The sequence below is a fragment of the Geotrypetes seraphini genome, chromosome 5 (genome assembly GCF_902459505.1).
Source record: "Geotrypetes seraphini chromosome 5, aGeoSer1.1, whole genome shotgun sequence".
Classification (NCBI taxonomy): domain Eukaryota; kingdom Metazoa; phylum Chordata; class Amphibia; order Gymnophiona; family Dermophiidae; genus Geotrypetes; species Geotrypetes seraphini.
The window spans coordinates 206,192,551-206,213,684 of NC_047088.1; the positions used below are offsets into that span (position 1 = coordinate 206,192,551).

The 21,134-nt window shown below is 41.8% G+C and overlaps 1 protein-coding gene across 1 annotated transcript in view; it reads right to left on the bottom strand.

The window, feature by feature from the left end:
- Positions 1 to 21,134, bottom strand: part of XIRP2 (xin actin binding repeat containing 2) — a 309,123-nt gene that overhangs the window by 87,269 nt on the left and 200,720 nt on the right. The window contains 1 exon segment of the mRNA XM_033944124.1: positions 7,950 to 8,092. Within this exon segment, the coding sequence (XP_033800015.1) occupies positions 7,950 to 8,092 (143 nt within the window).

The following is a 21,134-nucleotide window of genomic DNA, read 5'->3' on the forward strand; positions in this document are numbered from 1 at the left end:
TTTTTGAGATACAGCACTCAGAATTCAATGTAGTACTCAAGGTGAGGTCACACCATGGAGCAATACAGAGGCATTACAATATCCTTGGTCTTATTTACTACCCCTTTTCTAATAATTCCTAGCATCCTATTTACTTTTATGGCCGCCATCAAAAAAACTAGATGGAAGATTTCAGTGTATGTCTACAATGACACTTAGATCTTTTTCTTGGGTGCTGACTCCTAAGGTGGAGCATAGCATATTGTAACTATGATTTGGATTATTCTTCGCAATGTGCATCAGTTTGCTTTTGCCCACATTAAATTGGCTGAACCCTTGCTGAATCTGTCCCATTAAACCATATTTCTCTACATATTCCATATAAACACAGAGGCTTCCTAATGAGTGAGGTGAGTGCATCAGAAGTAAAGCTGAGCAGACTCAATAGGCTTAATGGAATTGCTAGGCTAAAAGATGCTGGGAACAAATATGTGGAGAGTGATGAGGAGAAAGCAAATGTGCTAAACAAATACTTCTGTTCTGTGTTCACAGAAGAAAATCCTGGAGAAGGACCGAGATTGTCTGGCAAAGTTACATGAGAAAATGGAGTAGATTCTGCGCCGTTCACGGAGGAGGGTGTTTATGAGCAACTTGAAAAACTGAAGGTGGACAAAGCGATGGGACCAGGGGGGATCCATCCCAGGATACTAAGGGAGCTCAGAGAGGTTCTGGCGAGTCCTATTAAAGACTTGTTCAACAAATCTCTGGAGACGGGAGTGATTCCTGGGGATTGGAGGAGAGCGGATGTGGTCCCTATTCATAAAAGTGGTCACAGGGATGAAGCAGGAAACTACAGGCCGGTGAGCCTCACTTCAGTTGTTGGAAAAATAATGGAAGTGTTGCTGAAAGAAAGGATAGTGTACTTCCTTGAATCTAATGGGTTACAGGATCCGAGGCAACATGGCTTTACAAAAGGTAAATCGTGCCAAACGAACCTGATTGAATTTTTTGATTGGGTGACCAGAGAGCTGGATCGAGGACATATGCTAGATGTAATTTACTTGGATTTCAGCAAAGCCTTTGATACAGTTCCTCTTAGGAGGCTGTTGAACAAACTTGAAGGGCTGAAGTTAGCACCCAAAGTGGTGAACTGGGTCAGAAACTGGCTGTCGGACAGACGCCAGAGGGTGGTGGTTAATGGAAGTCGCTCGAAGGAAGGAAAGGTGACTAGTGGAGTCCCTCAGGGTTCGGTGCTGGGGCCAATCCTGTTCAATATGTATGTGAGTGACATTGCTGAAGGGTTAGAAGGAAAAGTGTGCCTTTTTGCAGATGATACTAAGATTTGTAACAGAGTAGACACCGAAGAGGGAGTGGAAAATATGAAAAAGGATCTGCAAAAGTTAGAGGAATGGTCTAATGCCTGGCAACTAAAATTCAATGCAAAGAAATGCAGAGTAATGCATTTGGGGATTAATAATAGGAAGGAATCGTATATGCTGGGAGGAGAGAAGCTGATATGCACGGACGGGGAGAGGGACCTTGGGGTGATAGTGTCCGAAGATCTAAAGGTGAAAAAACAGTGTGACAAGGCAGTGGCTGCTGCCAGAAGGATGCTGGGCTGTATAAAGAGAGGTGTAGTCAGTAGAAGGAAGAAGGTGTTGATGCCCCTGTACAGGTCATTGGTGAGGCCCCACTTGGAGTATTGTGTTCAGTTTTGGAGACCGTATCTGGCGAAAGACGTAAGAAGACTTGAGGCGGTCCAGAGGAAGGCGACGAAAATGATAGGAGGCTTGCGCCAGAAGACGTATGAGGAGAGACTGGAAGCCCTGAATATGTATACCCTAGAGGAAAGGAGAGACAGGGGAGATATGATTCAGACGTTCAAATACTTGAAGGGTATTAACGTAGAACAAAATCTTTTCCAGAGAAAGGAAAATGGTAAAACCAGAGGACATAATTTGAGGTTGAGGGGTGGTAAATTCAGGGGCAATGTTAGGAAATTCTACTTTACGGAGAGGGTAGTGGATGCCTGGAATGCGCTCCCGAGAGAGGTGGTGGAGAGTAAAACTGTGACTGAGTTCAAAGAATGAGCACAGAAGATTTAGAATCAGAAAATAATATTAAATATTGAACTAGGCCAGTTACTGGGCAGACTTGCACGGTCTGTGTCTGTGTATGGCCGTTTGGTGGGAGGGTGTAGATGGGCTGGAGTAAGTCTTAACAGAGATTTTGGCAGTTGGAACCCAAGCACAGTACCGGGTAAAGCTTTGGATTCTTGCCCAGAAATAGCTAAGAAAAAAAAAAAAAAAAATTTTAATTTAAATTGAATCAGGTTGGGCAGACTGGATGGACCATTCGGGTCTTTATCTGCCGTCATCTACTATGTATGTTTATGTTACTATGTATGTTTAATACTCGTTATCTGCGGTCATCATGTTCTTTGGCAGTAGTAGAGAGCTGAAAAAAATCAGTATTGCAAGTATTTCACTCTCACAAGAGGACAGGCAAAGGGCAAAGGAAAGGAAACTACAGGAGATGAGATAGTGAAACCGGAAGTTATATCATTGGCAGAAGGAAGGCCTCGGAACAGGCCTCTGAAGATTTTTCATCTTTCGCGCAGCTGGTTCCTTCAGGTAAAACCACTACCATGCTGAAAAACCTTGAGAGGCTTGCTCCGAGGCCTTCCTTCTGCCGACGATTCCCTCATTGATGTAACTTCCAGTGTTGTGAAACTGGAAGTTACATCAAGAAGGGGCTCGTCAGCAAAAGGAAGGCTTTGGAATAGGCCTCTGAAGATTTTTCAGCATGGCACAGCTGGCTTGTTCAGGTAAGGTAGGCATAAGGGGAGCTAGGGAGGAGATGCTGACCCTTGGGGAGAGGGGAGTGTTGCCGCTATCGCTGACCCTGGTGCAATTTTTTTTTGCCACAGGAATAAGGCTGTTTACTGCTCCTGTGGGACAGTGGAAGGCCTTGTTCCTGTTCTCACCATAAACCAACCACATTTTTCCCATTCCTACGGACTAACCGCAGTTTTCTGTGGTTTACCACGGGAACCCATCCCCATGCCATTCTCTAGTTAGTACCATCAGGTTGCAGCTCCTCATAAATCAACCTGTCTGGTACATGTAGGCTGATGGTGGCCATGCACTGTCCTTGAAGGATATAGTCAGGAAACAGCCAAATAATTTAAGGGTGGGAGAAGGGGATGGGACTTGTAAAACGTCTTTTTGTGGTTACACATATTTAGTTTAAATATATACAGTCAGGTACTTATTTTGTACCCGGGACAATGGAGGATTTGAGCAAGTCACAAGAAGCAGTTCTGGGATTTGATCCCACAATCCTTAGAGTGCTGAGGCAACAGCTCTTTCACTCCTCATTCATTATAAAGATTAGAGGTATGACAAACTTGGGTGCTAGATTAAGTTTGGATCTTGTATGGTCATCTCTCCTAGGATTGCCAGATTTTACAATTGTAAAATCCGGACACCCTAGACCTGCCCCCCAGGCCCACCCATCTCCGCCCCAGTCCTGCTCTAGCTCTGCCGCCCCCCCCCCCCCCCTACCCCCACTACCTGCTTTGGTCGGGCATGCGCGGATTACCTCCTACCCGACACGAATGATAGGAGGCTTTTCAAAACCCAGACAAAGTGCCGGGTTTTGAAAAGCCGTCCGGACCTCCGGACATGTCCTCAAAAGGAGAACATGTCCAGGGAACCCTAATCCATCCAGAATGCCAGAGAACTAATGAGAAAGCAACCAGAAACATACTTCTTAAGTTATATTCTTTATAAGCAATTAAGATTTTACATTGGCACAGTTAAGCAATGCAAACAGAAATAACTGGGCAGATTGCATGGTCCAATTAGGCTTTTCTGCCATTATTTATGTTCCTATGGCAGCATAAATATAACAAGAAAGATATTGCTGGTTATAGAAGGAGTAATCAGCAGTGACTGGTATGAGACTTCTTTGTAAAACAACCAGAAGGCCTATTTCAATTGAACATAGAGATCAGAATTGCCTCCACATCTTTATTTCCTGAGACTGGCTATGATGGTGCTTTGGAACCAAATCTGTAGAACATGAATGAGGGTGGTTGATATATAGCATTAAAAAATATGTAGCATTAAAAAGATAACTGGAAAATAGTTGCCAGAACACAGAGGTTTTTGAAGAACTTGGTTTCCCAGTTTGTGACTTTACCAAAACAGATCTCAGATAAGTTAATGGAGTGTGTGGCGCAGTGGTTGGATCTACAGCCTCAGCACCCTGGGGTTGTGGGTTCAAACCCCGCACTGCTCCTTGTGACCCTGGGCAAGTCACTTAATCCTCCATAACCCCAGGTACGTTAGATAGATTGTGAGCCCACCGGGACAGAGAGGGAAAATGCTTGAGTACCTGATTGTAAAAACCGCTTAGATAACCTTGATAGGCGGTACATAAAATCCTAATAAACTTGATTTGAAGCTAAACTGTTTCTGAGTCCTGGATGTTGCAATGGAGCCACAAACGTCAACTTTCCAGGTTGCTGGTGCATCAGAAATTAAAAACAGCCTTATCTTGAGTTACAATCTGCAATTTTTGAACTTTTCCTTTTTTTTTCCATGTATTTTCTCCCAAAGTCCTACTTATGAATTATTTTACGGAAGTACTTTTACTGATACAGATAAGATTAATATACCCCTCCTTTACAAAGCCGCTCTAGCATTTTTAGCGATGGCCACAGTGGTAACAGCTCAGATGCTCATAGGAATTCTATGAGCTTCGGAGCTGTTACCGCAGCAGCCGGCGCTAAAAACGCTAGTGTGACTTTGTAAAGGAGGGGGATAGTTAATTTTTATTACCTTTCAAGAAGGATAAATAGAAGGAAGCCTTTGATGTTGCAGATACAGTATTAAAGTTCTCAAGATGGCATCTCTATCAAGGCTACCTTACTTGTGACTTTCCTCTCTGAGAAGGATAAATTATGCATATTAAAATGATAAATTAAGAAGAAAGATCTTTTACTTTATGGATGAAGCTTCGGGGGTTTTCTGGCCCAGATAATTGAGAAGGAAGGCTTAGAACTGAGTGTTGACACTGAAAGCCATGTTTCCATGCACGTGCGTGATTAGATATCAAGATGCCAATTATATCTTCTTTGAATCTGTTCAGCTTGAGAAATTTCTATTAGATAGGAAAGGATGACTCTCTGTTAATAACAGTTTAGTGAGGGTATACGGTAGTTATTTGGGTCTTAGAAAAAGAAGAGTCTATTGATTGGAGGGGGGTCCTCTTTTGTTTTCTTGGTTTTTGCCAATTTAAGGATTCTTGTCATTTTACCTTCTGTCTGTCTTTAATGTTCCCTTGAATGTTTTAATATTCCTTGTATGATTTTATTATGTTTGTCTGTTTATTACAATTTTATTGTGTATGTTTTATTGCACCCCGCACAGAATTGTTGGATGCTGTGGGTAATAAATTTTAAAATAAATAAACACGTGGAATTAATAAATGGATAAATGGGGATAGTTCACTTTCTTCATGCATAATTTTTCACTTTTTCTTTGAATAATATTATTTTTGAAAATTATATTCTTTGCAATGTAGCAGGACTCTACAATGTGCCTTCCTGGATCCTTGCTCTTGAATAGTGCCAATGAAAACTAATGGAAGAGTGCTGTAATCTGGGGAAGTCATACAATAGCGTTAGAGCCTATGGGGCTCATAATAAAAAAAAACAAAGTAAGTTGAAAAAGTGGCCTAAATGGGTACTTGGACGATCAAAAAGCCTGATCGTCCAATTACCCATAACCAAAGCTGGTTTTAGACGTATCTAAAACCAGCTTAGGCCTTTCCCCTGCCTCTAATATAGAGCAAAAAGAGACGTTTGTAGAGTAGGGGAAGGGCGGGAGGTGGGCCGACCCAGACATAGAACAGGTATAACCAAAAGTTTAGACAGGTTACCTAGTTGGCACTTATACGTTTTGACTTAGACCAAGTCAAAATAGGTATAAGTGCCGAAAAAGGGGCCTCTGAGCTGATCAGCTCAGTGGCCCCGGCAACCTGCATACCCACCACCGCAATGATCATGGCAAGAGAGAATGGCAATCTCTCCTGCTGCGAAAGCCGATCACCCCTCTATCTGAACTGCCACGACCCACGGCAGGAGAGATGCCCAATCTCTCCTGCCGCGGTTTGTGGCAGTTTGGGTAAAGGGGTGATCTACTATCGCGGCAGGAGAGATAGCCAATCTCTCCTGCCATGATCCACCCTCCACCCCCCCGATCGGATCGGGCAGGAGGGATCCCAACCCCTCCTGCCCCAACGCAGCCCCCCAATATGATTGGGCAGGAGGGATCCCAAGCCCTCCTGCACTAATGAAGCCCCCCCCCCCCCCGATCGGATCAGGTAGGAGGGAGCCCAAACCCTCCTGCCCGAAGATCCCCCACCCCCACTAAGATATAGGCAGGAGGGATCCCAGGCCCCTCCTGCCCACGACGACCCCCCCCACGACCGCCTCCCCGAATCCCCAATCAGCCCCCAAGCCCCTCACTCACCAACCCCGTGACCCCATCCCACCCCCGTCACCCCCCCCTTGTACCTGGAAAAGTAGGACGGATGGACGGGTCCCAAGCCCATTCATCTGGCAGGCCCGGCATCACCTGAATGGTGGGCCTTAGGGCCTGATTGGGCCAGGCGCATAAGGCCCTGCCCACAGGAGGGGCCTTAGGCACCTGGGCCAACTGAATTGCTGCCATTCCACTATCAGTCAGTGTACCTCAGGGCTCTGCCCTGGAACCTCCTCTTTTCTTCATCTATACTTATTCCCTTTGTTGCTCTTATCTCCTCCCATAGCTTCTAGTATCTCCTTTGTGCTGACGACTCACAGATCTACTTCTCTATACCTGAAATTTCTACAGTAATCCAGACCCAAATCTCAGCCTCCCTGGCTGACATTGCTAACTAGATGTCTCACTACCATCTAAAATTAAGAACATAAGAATAGCCTTACTGGGTCAGACCAATGGTCCTCAACCCAGTAGCCCATTCCCAACTGTGGCCAATCCAGGTCTCTAGTAAACATGGCCAAGACAGAGCTCCATATCTTTCCTCCTAAACCCAGAATGGCAAATTGTGCACAGGTTGTGGGACAAGGGGTATAGTTTTATCCACATTAAGGGAAGGCGTTTTTTAGGGGGACAATTTATATCCTACTTACCCATGTTAATGATTTTGAAACTTGACCTCCCTGCCTATGACTCATGCAGACCATTTTAAAGTAGGACCTAATATTCAGTTTTTATACAATTTTACAGGATACATGGCATATCAATCAATTACTATAAAAATTCCACAATCACCCTGCATGAGATATTTGCTGTCAAGGCTTTAGAATACTGGCTGTCAGCAAGTTTTCTGGAAATTGTATTAGGCCATGCAAACAATCATTATTGTCACTTTACAGAAGCTACTTTGTGGGTTCAAACATTTTTTTAGCACTCTTAGAACAATTTTTCATTGTTATGGTAGTTACATAGATATAGTCTAATCTAATCTAGTGAATAACTATTTGTAGACACACAGTACTAGAATCTGTGATTATTTCAGATTTCTAGTTCACAGCTGTCAGTTACTGAGCGAAAGATATTTTTTGTCATATGATTTTTATTATCTTCTGGCTATAAAATTGGTAACAGTACAGCATCCAGCTTTTTGCCAGTAATTATAATTGGTTTAGCAGAGTAACTACATTGATAATCTCTCCCATTTCTGCAGTGATTAAGATACTCTTAATGGATTTATAGCACACAGAAAGAAAACTGTGCTGCCAACAGAATTAAAATGAACTTGTGGGGTAGTACGAAAGCTTAGCACTTATTTTAACGCTGAACCCTCTAAAAAATATCTTCCACACGCTATGGAGTAGAAGTGCATTTGAATTAATGAAGAGAAATTGGAAGAAAATGACATCTGTCTCCACTTACATTTGTTAAAGAACTGCTGCCTTTCTTGGATGCGGCTGCCTGATACAAAGCCATTCTCTCCTTTAGCGAAACAGCTTCCAGTAGGTCTAGTGGTGCGCTGTCTTCGTCAGGTTCTCCCAGCTGCTTGTTGGAGCTAATGGAAACTGTAAGCAAGTGAAGGCATTTAGATGCACTTCTATATATTTATTTTAAAAATTTCGATCCCGCTTAAATTCTAAGCGGATAACATAAGATACATGCATAAATACAACAAACTCTACAAATTTATCAGCAATCAACAATAAAATTAGATAGAATGGGAGCCCGCCGGGACAGGTAGGCAAAAATGCTTGAGTACCTGAATGTGAACCACTTAGGCTATAAGTGGCATCTAAATACAAAAATAAATACATTAAAAATTGCGCCATAAAATTCATCATCTAATATCAATACATATGGAAATACAGTACTCTGTCATCTTTCAATTTAAAACAATCAAAAAAAGGCTCTCACAAACAGGTACGTCTTTAATGATTTTTTAAAAACATTTTGAAGTCTGCACATAGGGCTTCTTTTATCAAGCCGCGCTAGTGGGGTTAGTGCGCGCGACTCATAATCACGCGCTAACCCCCGCGCTGGCCAAAAAACTACCGCCTGCTCAAGGCAGGCGTTAGCGGCTAGCGCAGCCAGCAGTTTAACGTGCACTATTACGCACGTTAAACTGCTAGCGCGGCTTGATAAAAGGAGTTTCAGTGTACCTCTCATTGAGTTCCAAAGTCTTGGGCCCTTCTACAGATACAGCAGCATTGCTGGGGGTGGGGTTGTAATGTACATCCTGGTTTCTCTCCTCAAATAACGTCATCGTCAACTCTGATCATAAATTTTGGTTTGGAATGTATCTTCTCAATATTTGACTCAAGTAGTCTGGTGCCACACCATACAGCACATGGTGCATTATTGTTAGAATCTTGTACTAAATTCGAAATTCAATAGATCACCTGTTCATTTACCTTTACACATCCCTGGGGGTGGGGGGTTGGTGGGAGGGGAATAAATATTGATGGGGACATTTGGGTAACTTTATACTTTATTTATATTATATATTATGTTATTATTATATGTAGGATAACTGAAAATCTTGAATGATATATATGTTACCTGTACAGATATTAGTGTAATATATGTAATACCTACTGTTTGTTCATTTGTATGACACTGTTTTAGATTAAAAATCAATAAAGATTTAAAAAAAAAAAAAAAAAAAGATCACCAGTGCAATTTTTTCAATACGGGAGTGATATGATCATATTTTGGCATCCCAGCTGTATTTTGTATTACCTGCAGGGCATGAATTTTGTATATACACCCATCTATTTATCTAAATGGCATTTTTACACCAAAAAGAAACTAAAGTATTTCAGAAGGCTTACAATAAATTGCAGAAGTTTCCATGTTTGCACACAGCCTGTAAGTTTTCAAACCACTGCACTATATTGCATTTATTGTATTTGATATACCACTTCTACATGAGTATTAAGCGGTCTACAAATCTAATTCATTAGGCACACAGAACTACCCTCTCTATCCTGAATGGGCTCACAATCTAAGCTAAAGTGCCTAGGGAAAAAAAATACTGTAACATTTATATAAAGATAAATTGTAAAGAGGAAAGAAACAAGAAGAACCCCCAGAGAAAATGACAGGACATTAGCAACAAGCACCCAAGGAGTGAAATAACGGAATTGGAATAGTCAATCAGAAACGCATCAATATCAAGCAGAAAATAAATAAATAGAAAATAAAAGAGATAAAAACAGAAAAAGAGGGAGGGGTGTCAAAGTCGGTCCTCGAGGGCTGCAATCCAGTTGGGTTTTCAGGATTTCCCCAATGAATATCCATGAGATCTATTTGCATGCACTGCTTTCATTGTATGCTAATAGATTTCATGCATATTTATTGGGGAAATCCTGAAAAACAGACTGGATTGCGGCCCTCGAGAACTGACTTTGACACCTGTGGTTCAAACAATCCCAGCAAAATAATGAAATAAGTTGGTAGTTTGGTTAGAACAGTAAGCAGGTCTCTGGAGTAGCCTGTCATTAATCCAGTCCAGATCTTCCTCAGGAAAAGGAGTTGTTGGGTGGCATCATGGTTATATCAACATAATTTTGACCCACAGGGTAATAATAATTTGTGATGGTCAGGTGACATATTGAAGAATTATTTGAATGTTTTAAATGTTATTTGTACACCAAAAGGATTGTTGCGTTCTGAGAATTTAGCCTTATTGAAGACTCCCGTGAACCCAAGACTCGTTGAGACTGGTAAAAGGACTTTCTGTTGTGCAGGAGTTAAGCTATGGAACTCCCTGGTGGGTCAGATACAAAATTGCTGTGAAAAGGGTAGGTTCAGAAAATTATTAGACGCAGCTATTTGTAGATGCCTTTTTTAAGGTATTTTCGCTAAAACTGATGAATTATCTATGATATCTACTATCCTCACCATGGTAATTTCCATTCTTGTATATTCATTTTACCAATGTGTATTTTATTATGTATTTGTTTTTATTTTGTCCTTATTTTACATTGGGTATGTAAATTATGTAAACCGTTTAGTTTTAAACGGTATATAAATTTTTAAAATAAATAAAATACTTAATAAAATAAAAGCAAAACTAAATTATACTTACCAGCTATCATCCTGAAATGTTACTACCCCAAGAGACCTATGAACTGAAGCATACAATTCACAGTATTTCCCTGATTCTAGAACCTTGTGTACCCAATGTCAGTTGTTCACGTAACCATAACTTAGGGGTCATTTTGCTAAAGCACACTAATATATTTAGCCCATGCTATGATTAATGCGCGCTACATGCCGCACAACCCATTCTATTCCTGTGGGCTGCGTGGAATTTAGCATATGATAATCATTAGCATGCCTTAGTAAAAGTACCCCTTAAAATATTAATTAGCTGCTAATTGGTATTAACTACCAATTATTGGTTCTAATTGGTGTTAATTGGAAATGATGTGCTTTTGGGCTAGATTCACAAACCTGCCCGATCAGGCCCAATCCGGGCAGGTCCAATTAATTCACGAAGCCCAAATATGCAGATGGGGGCAATCGGAGGAAACCCCCATCTGCCTTCATGGATCGCTCAATAGCGATCCCCGCGCATGCGCAGACCATCTGTAGATGGTCTGCGCATGTGCTGGACCTCAGGGCCGGCATAGATATTTTTTCTTTACAGGCAATCGTTTTAATGGAGCCCGTGGTTTTAACCCGCTTAAGCCCACGTATTAAAACCACAGGCTTACAGTGTGGAGAAGGGAGACAGGCAGCGTGTTTGGGGCAGGCAGGCAGGCGCGTTTGGGGCTGCAGGATAGGGGCTGACAGGGCAGAGAGCAGGGCGGCAGAAGGCAGGGCAGCCGGAAAGGGCTTCAGCGACTGGTCCTCAGCAGTTGCCTTTTTCTGATGAGCCAGCCCAGTCGGTGTTGCAGGGTTTTTTTTAGTGAATCGTGTCTCTGCCTACTTTGCATGCCGTTGCCCTCATTTGCATGCGCGGATCGGAGGATGGTCGGAAGAGAGGTAAGTGAATCGGGCTGGGGTCACTAAGGGATCGCAAACCAATTGGTACACGATCGGTTTGCTTTGTGAATCTAGCCATTAGTTGGAAATTTGAGTGTGCCAGTTTACAAAATTAGTGTGCACAGCGAATAGCATACTGAGAATGAGGTGGGGGGGGGGGGGGGGAAGCAATAATGAAAAAGGCTGTGTGGCTTACAGACTCATTAGTACATTTTACCATAGTATATCACATTGCTTGAAAGGTAGTTTCCCTCTAAAAATTTTGGCCGCCAGGGCAAGGGTGTACTCTGTCCCTGACTACTTTTGCACCTGCCCTAAAGCAAAAAAACAAAAGTACATATGGGAAAAGATGAGCAGGGCTTTTAAAATGAAATCTCCATACATATTCCCCTCCAGTGACCTAGCTCCATTCCATTTTTTATCCACTGTAAAAATTCCCTATATCTGCAGGAATAAACTAAACTAAACCTTAGGTTTGTATACCGTGCCATCTCCGCAAGCGTAGAGCTCGGCACGGTTTACAGGGTTAGGTTAAAAAGGAAATACAATGAAGGGTTATAGGAAAGGAACTGAGAGGATAGAGAGGGGCCAAGGTACCAGAGAGCGGGAGGTGTTAGATTTTTGAAAAGAGCCAAGTTTTCAGGTGTTTGCGGAAGAATTGGAGGGAGCTTGAATTTCTGAGCGGGGATGTGAGGTTGTTCCAGAATTCTGTGGTTCTAAAGGGGAGGGATGTTCCTAGTTTTCCTGCGCGGGATATACCTTTTGTAGAAGGGAATGATAGTTTCAATTTTTGGGAGGATCTGGTGGAGTTAGGGTTTGAAGAGCGTCCTGACCTAGGTGCCTAACATTTATAAAATCGAGACCTTACTGCCCTATTATCCAGGGATAGGCAACTCCGGTCCTTGAGAGCCCAAGCCAGGTCAGGTTTTCAGGATCTCCACCATAAATATGTATGAAATGGATTTGCATGCACTGCCTTCTTGAGATGCAAATCTATCTCATGCATATTTACTGTGGATATCCTGAAAACCTAACCTGGCTCCGGCTTTCGAGGACCGGAATTGCCTACCCCTGTACTAGGCGACCTGGTCTAAAACTACCCTGAGATTGTCAAAGCACAAGAATGGTAGTGTTCTGAAAAAAAATTGTGTTTAATTATAAATTTTGCAGCAGTGTATTAGGTACTGAAACCCAAAAAACAATCCCTCACTTTTACAAAACCGTAGCACGGTTTTTAGCGTTGGCTGCGGAGGTAACAGCTCCAACACTCTTAAGAATTCTGTGAGCGTCAGAGTTGTTACCGCCACAGCCAGTACTAAAAATTGTGCTACGGTTTTGTAAAAGGGGAAAATGTTTTTTTGTTTTTAATCCATGATGGATATTGTTGAAGACCATTAGGATGCCATTTATCTGCTTGCTGGCAGGTATTTCCCACATACAGGTGAATCCCACTTGTAATACTAGGAAGACTTCACTTATAATATTACTTTGCTCTGTTGAGATTCAAGATATTTTTCTTAGCCTTGGCTGAAAAGTGTTTTTTTTTAAATTTTTTTATTTTTAAAATGATTGCATCTGCTGTACAGTTTTAATGCCACTTCCTAACCAATAAATAGTATAACAGCTTTCAAATATCACTTCTCAGTTGATAAACTACATGCCAAGCTTCAGCCTGCTTCAATTTATCACCCTGGAAAATCAGGGTTCATAATGAGAAAATTGGCATATCCTTAACGAGAGATGCTGTTGGGCATCACTATAATTACTAGGAAAATGTACCTTCGGGATCATCATTGTGAATTTATAGCAGATACGATTACAGATTAGGCCAAAAGATGCTGAAGATGTTGGATATTTGGCTTGTAACTGAGAGAATGAAAATGGTTTTATTTTAAAGCTACTCATTAGTATTGCTAGCATGATTCCAATATTTTAGATTTTTAGATTGCAACTCTAATTTGAAGCAGCATCGTATTTATTATAAATAATAATACATTTATGTTTATTATAAATAATAATACATTTATGTTTGGACCTATAGAATGCAGAAAACAAAATTAAGCTACATTTAGGGCTCCTTTTACGAAGCCGCGGTAGCGGTTTAACCTGCGTAATAGCGTGCGCTAAACCGCCAGCCGCGCTAGCCGCTACCGCCTCCTCGTGTGATTCTAAGTTGCGCGCATTAAAGCCGCGGTAGCGGCTTCGTAAAAGGAGCCCTTAATTATGCTAGCAATGAAATGGAAAATATTATTATTTATTTTTAAAATTTATAATCCACTTAGGTCAAAGGCGGCGGTATACATATCAAACATACACAATTGTAAAAATAGGTTCTTCCTAGTAGCACAAAATTGAAGAATTCTTGTGAAACCAACTATTTATCACATATTTGCAGTTTTTATTCTATCCAACCCAATAGAATGTTGGAAAGGAAGTATAGATATGGACATAAAAATCTGAAAACTCAATTGAATGGAAACTTGTATACTGCCCTTTTGTGGCTTTGGCATTTCAAAGCTGAAATTCAAGGTGGTGGGCACTGGAGGATTAAGAGACTTGCCCAGTGTCACAGGATTTGATCTCATGACCTCTGGGTACAGAAGCAGCAGTTCTACCAGCGAGCCACACCTTCCCTTTTTACTCTTTCTTTTACTAAGCTGTGGTAGAGGTTTCTTCCCGGACCCGGAGTGCTAAATGCTCCAACACTGCTCCGATGCTCATAGAATTGCTATGAGCATCGGAGCAGCATTGGAGCATTTGGTGCCCTGGGCCACAGTAGAAACCTCTACCATGGCTTAGTAAATTAATTAAAAGTCATATTATGACCCTTGCAAATGTAAGGGTAGAGATTGAAAAGAACATGTTATTTATAAGTGGAGTCACTACCTAGCACAACGATAGTAGTTTTCTTTAGTGATTATGGCAGCCTAAGTTTTATACGGAGTTTCATTTAGGATATACATATAGCTCTTTTCTGGGTATACGGCAGTCTGGGCCCTACAAATGGCTCTATGATAATGTTAACCAGTGGCAAAATTATATTTTAAAACCATACACTTCCTGTACTTGCTCAGGTTCACCCGGGTGGCAGCCGTGAATATTTATGATATTTTAATCTATACACAATTGAATGAATACAATAAGGAATAAAATACTTCATGTTAGAATGAAGTAAGCTTTCTTTAAAATTTTGATAGTTAACTAATAACCTTATAATTAATTCACACAAATGCTTAGGGCTCCTTTTACTAAGCTGCGATAGCGTTTTTAGCGCACGCAGAATTTTAGCGCGTGCTAAACCCACGCTACGCAGCTAGAACTAACGCCAGCTCAATGCTGGCATTAGCGTCTAGTGTGCAGGGCAATTCTGCGCACAATAGAATATAAGATATATAAATACATTCACATAGTTTCACATATATTGTTTTTAAATAAATAGAATTGATGCAAGTAAAGAAATGAATAATTATGAATAAAAACAAGAAAATTAAACAAACTGGTGACTCATTTTGATTAAGTAAAATCATACACTAGTATTTTATGTGTAAATTTGGCATTGTGGAAAAATTCTGCATATAGTAGAAGGCTAGCACTTATATGCATCAGATGCACCTATATTTGGCATTTATGCACAGACTGGCAGATTCTATAAAAGATGCCTATAAGATAGGTATGTAGATTGGTGTGCCTACCCGATTTAAGCGCCTACCTTAATTATTTAAAGGACATGCAATTACATGTAATTGGGCTGATAGGTGCCTACAGTTTCAAAGTATGCACCTAGTTCAAGGCACATAGGCACCTAGCTAAAAGTTGGTATGGTTAAAGGTCGATCATGGGCATGTTTATCTATGTAGGTGCTTATAGTGGGCTTTGATGCCGGTAGGCACCTAATCTTGGTGTACTCATTTAGGTCAAGAAAACCCTGGCATAAATGAAGTGTGTCTAAGGTAAAGATGCCTACCGACACCTAAATCCACCTTAGGCATCACTAAGCACGATTCTATAAAGCATGTCTACCTTTTGATTGATACCCGATAGACACCTATATTGTAGGCACCTACATTGTAAGCATGCTTTATAGAATCTGGCAAAACCAAAACCCTACAAAATATAGCCAATAAACTATTAATCAAAATGTTCCTAAAATTGGCTAGATCCCCCCTGTGCCTGAGCCAGAAGTCTGCAGTATTGCTGAGTATAAAAGCAGTAATGTAGTTAAGGTCAAAGATATCAGTATGAGCCCACCCTAAATCGTGGAAACTTTTTGGCTCAGGCTAAATCTCATAGGTGACAAGCACCAGACATGCGTCTAAATGAGAATAGCCTCATACATCATCAAATCTAAGACCATTGTTTCTATAAACAAAATTATTGGTGACAATTAGAAAAATGCAGGCTTATGGTTCAGGAACACGGGGAATGTGAGGACATAACAAACAAATACCCCATCACAGACTAAACCAACATCATAAATATAAACAGTTCTAAAAACTAGAGGGAAATGTGTGAATAGTGATTGATAGATTGCACAAGCTGAATTTTAACCTGAAATTTAATGAATAAATACTAAAACTTTTAGTTCATCAGATAATATATCACACCTAAAAATTAATCTCAAAGGTTAATCCATTGGGAGAATTGTAATGTGCAAAATTATGCTAGATGTGCAAAAACTGCCTAAACCTTAAGGAACAGATAACAAAATGTGCAAAATTGTATGCCTATGAAAAGTGCCAGTGCCAGCACCAATACAGAAATTCCTATCTAAAATAGCAGATAGAATCTGGCCCAGACTGTAAGTGCTAGACATATTTCTATAAAGTATAAACCAAATTTGTGCAGCTCTGCCATATTGTGGGAACGCTCCAGACACACCCATGTCCCTCCCATAGTCACACCCCCTTTTCAGATATATGAGTAAAATTTTATGTGTACATCTTTATAGAATACCAACTATGAAGATGAGCACGTAAATATAAATTGTGTGGTGCAATGGTTAGAGTTACAGCCTCAGCACCCTGAGGTTGTGGGTCCAAATCCCAAGCTGCTGCTTGTGACCCTGAGCAAGTCACTTAGGGCTCCTTTTACAAAGGTGCGTTAGGGCCTTAGCGCGTGGAATAGTGCACGCTAGCCACTACTGCCTTCTCTTGAGCAGGTGGTAGTTTTTTGGGTAGCATGTGCTATAGCGCGCGCTAAAAATGCTAGCGCACCTTTGTAAAAGGGGCCCTTAATCCCCCATTACCCCAGGCACATTAGATAGAGTGTGAGCCCACTGGGACAGATAGGGAAAAATGCTTGAGTATCTGAATGTAAACCACGTGGAGGGTATAATGAAAAAAAAAAAGTCTAAGTCCCTTTTGGCCTAAGTCTCTAGACACTGAAAGTAGGCAATAGGGAAATGTCCATTCTCAAAAAAAATGTCCAAAATGAGGGTTTTTTTTAGAATGACCTACCTCCACCTTCAGCAATCTACTCGCCCAGACTGCCACTATGTCTATACCTACAGCATATTCCCGACCAAAAAATCGCCCAAGATCCAAACACCCAAACCAGACCTTTTAGGTGAAGGAGGGTCTAGTCCTTTGCCTAAAAGCAGGATTCTGTAACCAGCGTCTGTCATAAACAATGCCGGTAACATAATCCTGTAACTGTTCCCTCCCCCCACCCACGATCGCAGCAGGAGAGATGCTTAATCTCTCCTGCCATGATTCCCCCCCCTCCCCCGAACCCGTGATCGCCGGCAGGAGGGATTCCAAGCCTTCCTGCCGATTCACCTCCCCGAACTTGAGATCATAACAGGAGGGATCTCAAGCCCTCCTGCTGGCACCCCCCCTGAACCCGAGATCATGGCAGAAGGGATCCCAAGCCCTCCTGCCGCCAAACCTCCCCTCCTTGACCGGCCCACACTCCACCCTGGACCCTCCCCCCCACTATCCTGGAACCCCCTCCTCATTGTGGGATGCACCAGGGAGGGGCCTAGGGCCTGATTGGCCCAGGCGCCTAAGGCCCGTCCTATGGGCAGATTGTCTGTGTAAACCAGGGGTAGGGAACTCCGGTCCTCGAGAGCCGTATTCCAGTCGGGTTTTCAGGATTTCCCCCAATGACTATGCACTGAAAGCAGTGCATGCAAATAGATCTCCTGCATATTCATTGGGGAAATCCTGAAAACCCGACTGGAATACGGCTCTCGAGGACCAGAGTTCCCTACCCCTAATGTAAACCTTTCACAGTGATATCATTAGATCCCAGACTAGCTCATCAATGCCTAAAAATGAATTATTTTTGAGTAATTATTTTTAATATTGGTCATACTAATGCCTTGGGGAACTTGGCAATTTTATTTTTTTTACTTTATTTAAGTAAACTCGCAACATAATTTAACATAGTCTAGAACAGGAATAGTCTGGTATAAAACTAGCAAAAAGGAGAGTCATGATTTTTATGGGGGGTGAGGGTGGGAAGGGGGAAGGAACAGAGGGCTTACAACTTTCTATTAAATATTCTACTATGATAAATTGTAAGAAGGTATTAGCAAGGCACTGTGAGACAAGAACTCACTCATCGACCTACCTGTTTAACGACCGCGGAGACTCTCTGACCATTCATGTATTAAGTGCTGGATTTAGTCCATGGCGCCCAAATTTATGTACCATTAAGAACCGCATTTAGTGGAAATTCTATAAAAGTCAGTACTATACAACATTTATAGAATGGCACTTAGAATGAATTCTAGTGCCCAATATATGAAATGTTTATTAGCAGTGTATGTCTTTGAGGGGAACATTATTGACCAGTAGGAGTTAATATTACTAATAACCATGAGAATAATAGTTTGGTTTTTTTTCACATAAGTCAGTCAATGACTTTCTGTTAAGGGACAAAGGCCTCCTTTTATCAAGTTGCGTTAGGGATTTTTTTTAAAAATCTCAGGCTACTGCGGTAAAAGCTCCAATGCTCAAAGAATATGAGAATTGGAGCTTTTACCTCAGCAACTCGCGATAAAAACCCAAACACAGCTTGATAAAAGGGGGCCAAAAATAGCAGTTTGTATTTCATTTATATTTTATAATATATATTTTAAAAAAATAGATATGTTTACTGTACTTTCTGCATTACTCCTGTGCCTGTCTTTCCTCCTGCAGCTTTATATTTTTCTTATTACCCTCCTGCACTCCTCAGGTTCTATGTATCTCTGTTTGAAATAAATAAAAATGCTATTTTTCAAAGTTTACTTTTCTGAATTCAAGTCATTTAGTAGGTGACGTTCTGCTGCTGAGAGTTCATGCTGGCAAGCTGTGCCGAAACAGAAGTTTAGACTCGTATAGTAGCTCTTGTCACAGCATGGTGGCACAGATTTATAGCAGCTGAATTTCATTGTTTAGACAGCTATATATGGCAGTAATTACAAAAGTAAATACACATAAGAAAAAGAACAAATATATGAACTCTGCTAATGGATTAGAACTAGCATCCATCTATCCCAGTGATCTTCACGGCAAGGCCCATGAGCCAGTGGTGAACCCCACAGACCTCTAGTGTGATTCCTATTGTCGTCATGTGGATTTTTTTTGGGGGGGGGCAGACTCTGTAGCAGTATTACAGAGAGCTGTAAATCATATTGTCTCCCCTTTAAAATCATGCAGGGCATCACTGTGACTAGGGGCACAGCATTTCAGTACACAGACAGGTCTCATAGTGGGAAGGCTGTGTTCTTGTGGCAGTGCCATACCCATGTTGTTGGGAGGTTTTTTTTGCTGCAAAAGCGACTGCAGAAATCCTCATTTTGCAGCCTTGGCATCACAATCAATAGCAGAACACACAAGAGTTGTCATCTGAGGCTGAGTCACAGTAAGAAATGCAGTGCCATAGCATGCTTGCAGACTATGGCACCCGGCATGTGACACATCCATTTGGGCCCCTTCCCCTACTCACATGCTTAAGAGACCCAATCTCACTCACTGGATCCTGGTTTCCCTCATGGTCCTACAACCTTCCTTCCCTTCCGTTCCATAGTCAACTTTCAACGGAACTGCAGGTTAATAATGTAGTTAAAAGTTCATTCCTAGTGTTGAAAAAATTGAGGTGAATTAAAAGTATTTTGCTGCTCCAGAACTGGCGTTAATTGTTCAAGTATGGATAGTCTTCAAATTAGATTATTGCAGCTCAATATATGCAGGTTGTACTAAATCTTTGATTAGAAAACTGCAAGTTATTCAAAACGTCACAGCCAAACTTATTTTCTCTGCTGGAAAATATGACCATTTGACACCATTGTTGGTCTCCTTACACTGGTTGTGGAGGCTCAAATAAGGTTTAAATTGTGTATCCTGATGTTTAAGATCTGTCATGGCTGGACCCCCCTCAATACTTGATTCATTTGGTATCACCTTCTTTAAAGTATAAAGTTATAACTGTAGGGATTATATGAAGTTAAACAATCCATCAGTTCAGTGAGTGGCGCTAAGGGCGGTGCCCCCCCCCCGCCACACGCTCACCCCCTTCCCTTTCCCCATACCTTTTTAACTTCTCCAGTATACGCAGGATGCCCACGTCAGTATTGGCTCAAACTTTGACGTCACTTCCTAGGCACAGGTCCCAGAAGTAACATCAGAGAGAGCGCCGATGCCAACGCGGGCAGCAAATCTCGTGCTGGGTAAGTAAAAAAAGGTACGGGGGAAGGCAAGGGGCACGCGCACATGGCAAGGAGCGGGGGGGGGGGTTGCAGAAAGGAGGAGGGGCACTGCGCTCTTAGGAAGACTGTGCCCAGGGCAGACTGCCTCTCCCACACACACACACACCCTCCTTACTATGTCACTGCATCAGTTAAAGGAGTGAAATATAAAACCTGTTTGCTTCTTCTTTCCTATATCAAGCAGTTGGGGGATGGAATAAACTTCCATTAGAGGTGAGACAGATCTCTAAATACCTATTTTTTAAAGAAAGATGCTTAATTCAGTTCTATTTGAGGAATATTTATGCTGAAGATTCGTTTAGCAGAACATGACTAGCTTTGAATTGGTCACCTGTTAATTATTTTTTAAAAAATCCTGGTCTCTTTGTTCAGTTTCATAGAGTTTGTTATCCGCATAGAACTGCACAAGTATGCATAGCACGGAATACAAGAACTGACTTGTATTGTATTGCATTGTATATCGGTTCAGCAATTCTCTTCTTCCACTTCCCCCTACTGCTGGTCTGGTATCTGTTTCCTCCTCCCAGTCCTCATAGGCCAGCAAGTGGCAGGCAGTGCTAAAGAAGTACTGCTTCTTCCTGCTGCTAGTCCTTCTCCCTGCGTGGTCCTGCCTCCAGGAAGTTGGGGGAAGTAACAAGTCTTTAACAACGCCTGTAGCTCATAGGTTTTTTTTTTTTTTTTTTTTTTAGGAAGGGTGAAATAGGAAGAGATGCCAGATCTGGAGGAGAAGGAGAGATGTCGGACCCATTGTGGATGGGTGGTGTTTTGGAGGGAGGGTTGCCTAGTTGGGTTGGAGCTGGTGCCTCACCATCCTGAGGTTACGAGTTTGATCCCAGCCTGGTCATTGTGACTCTGGGCAAGTCACTTAATTCGCCATTGCACCAGGTACAGTTTAGATTGTGAGCCTGCCAGGACAGATA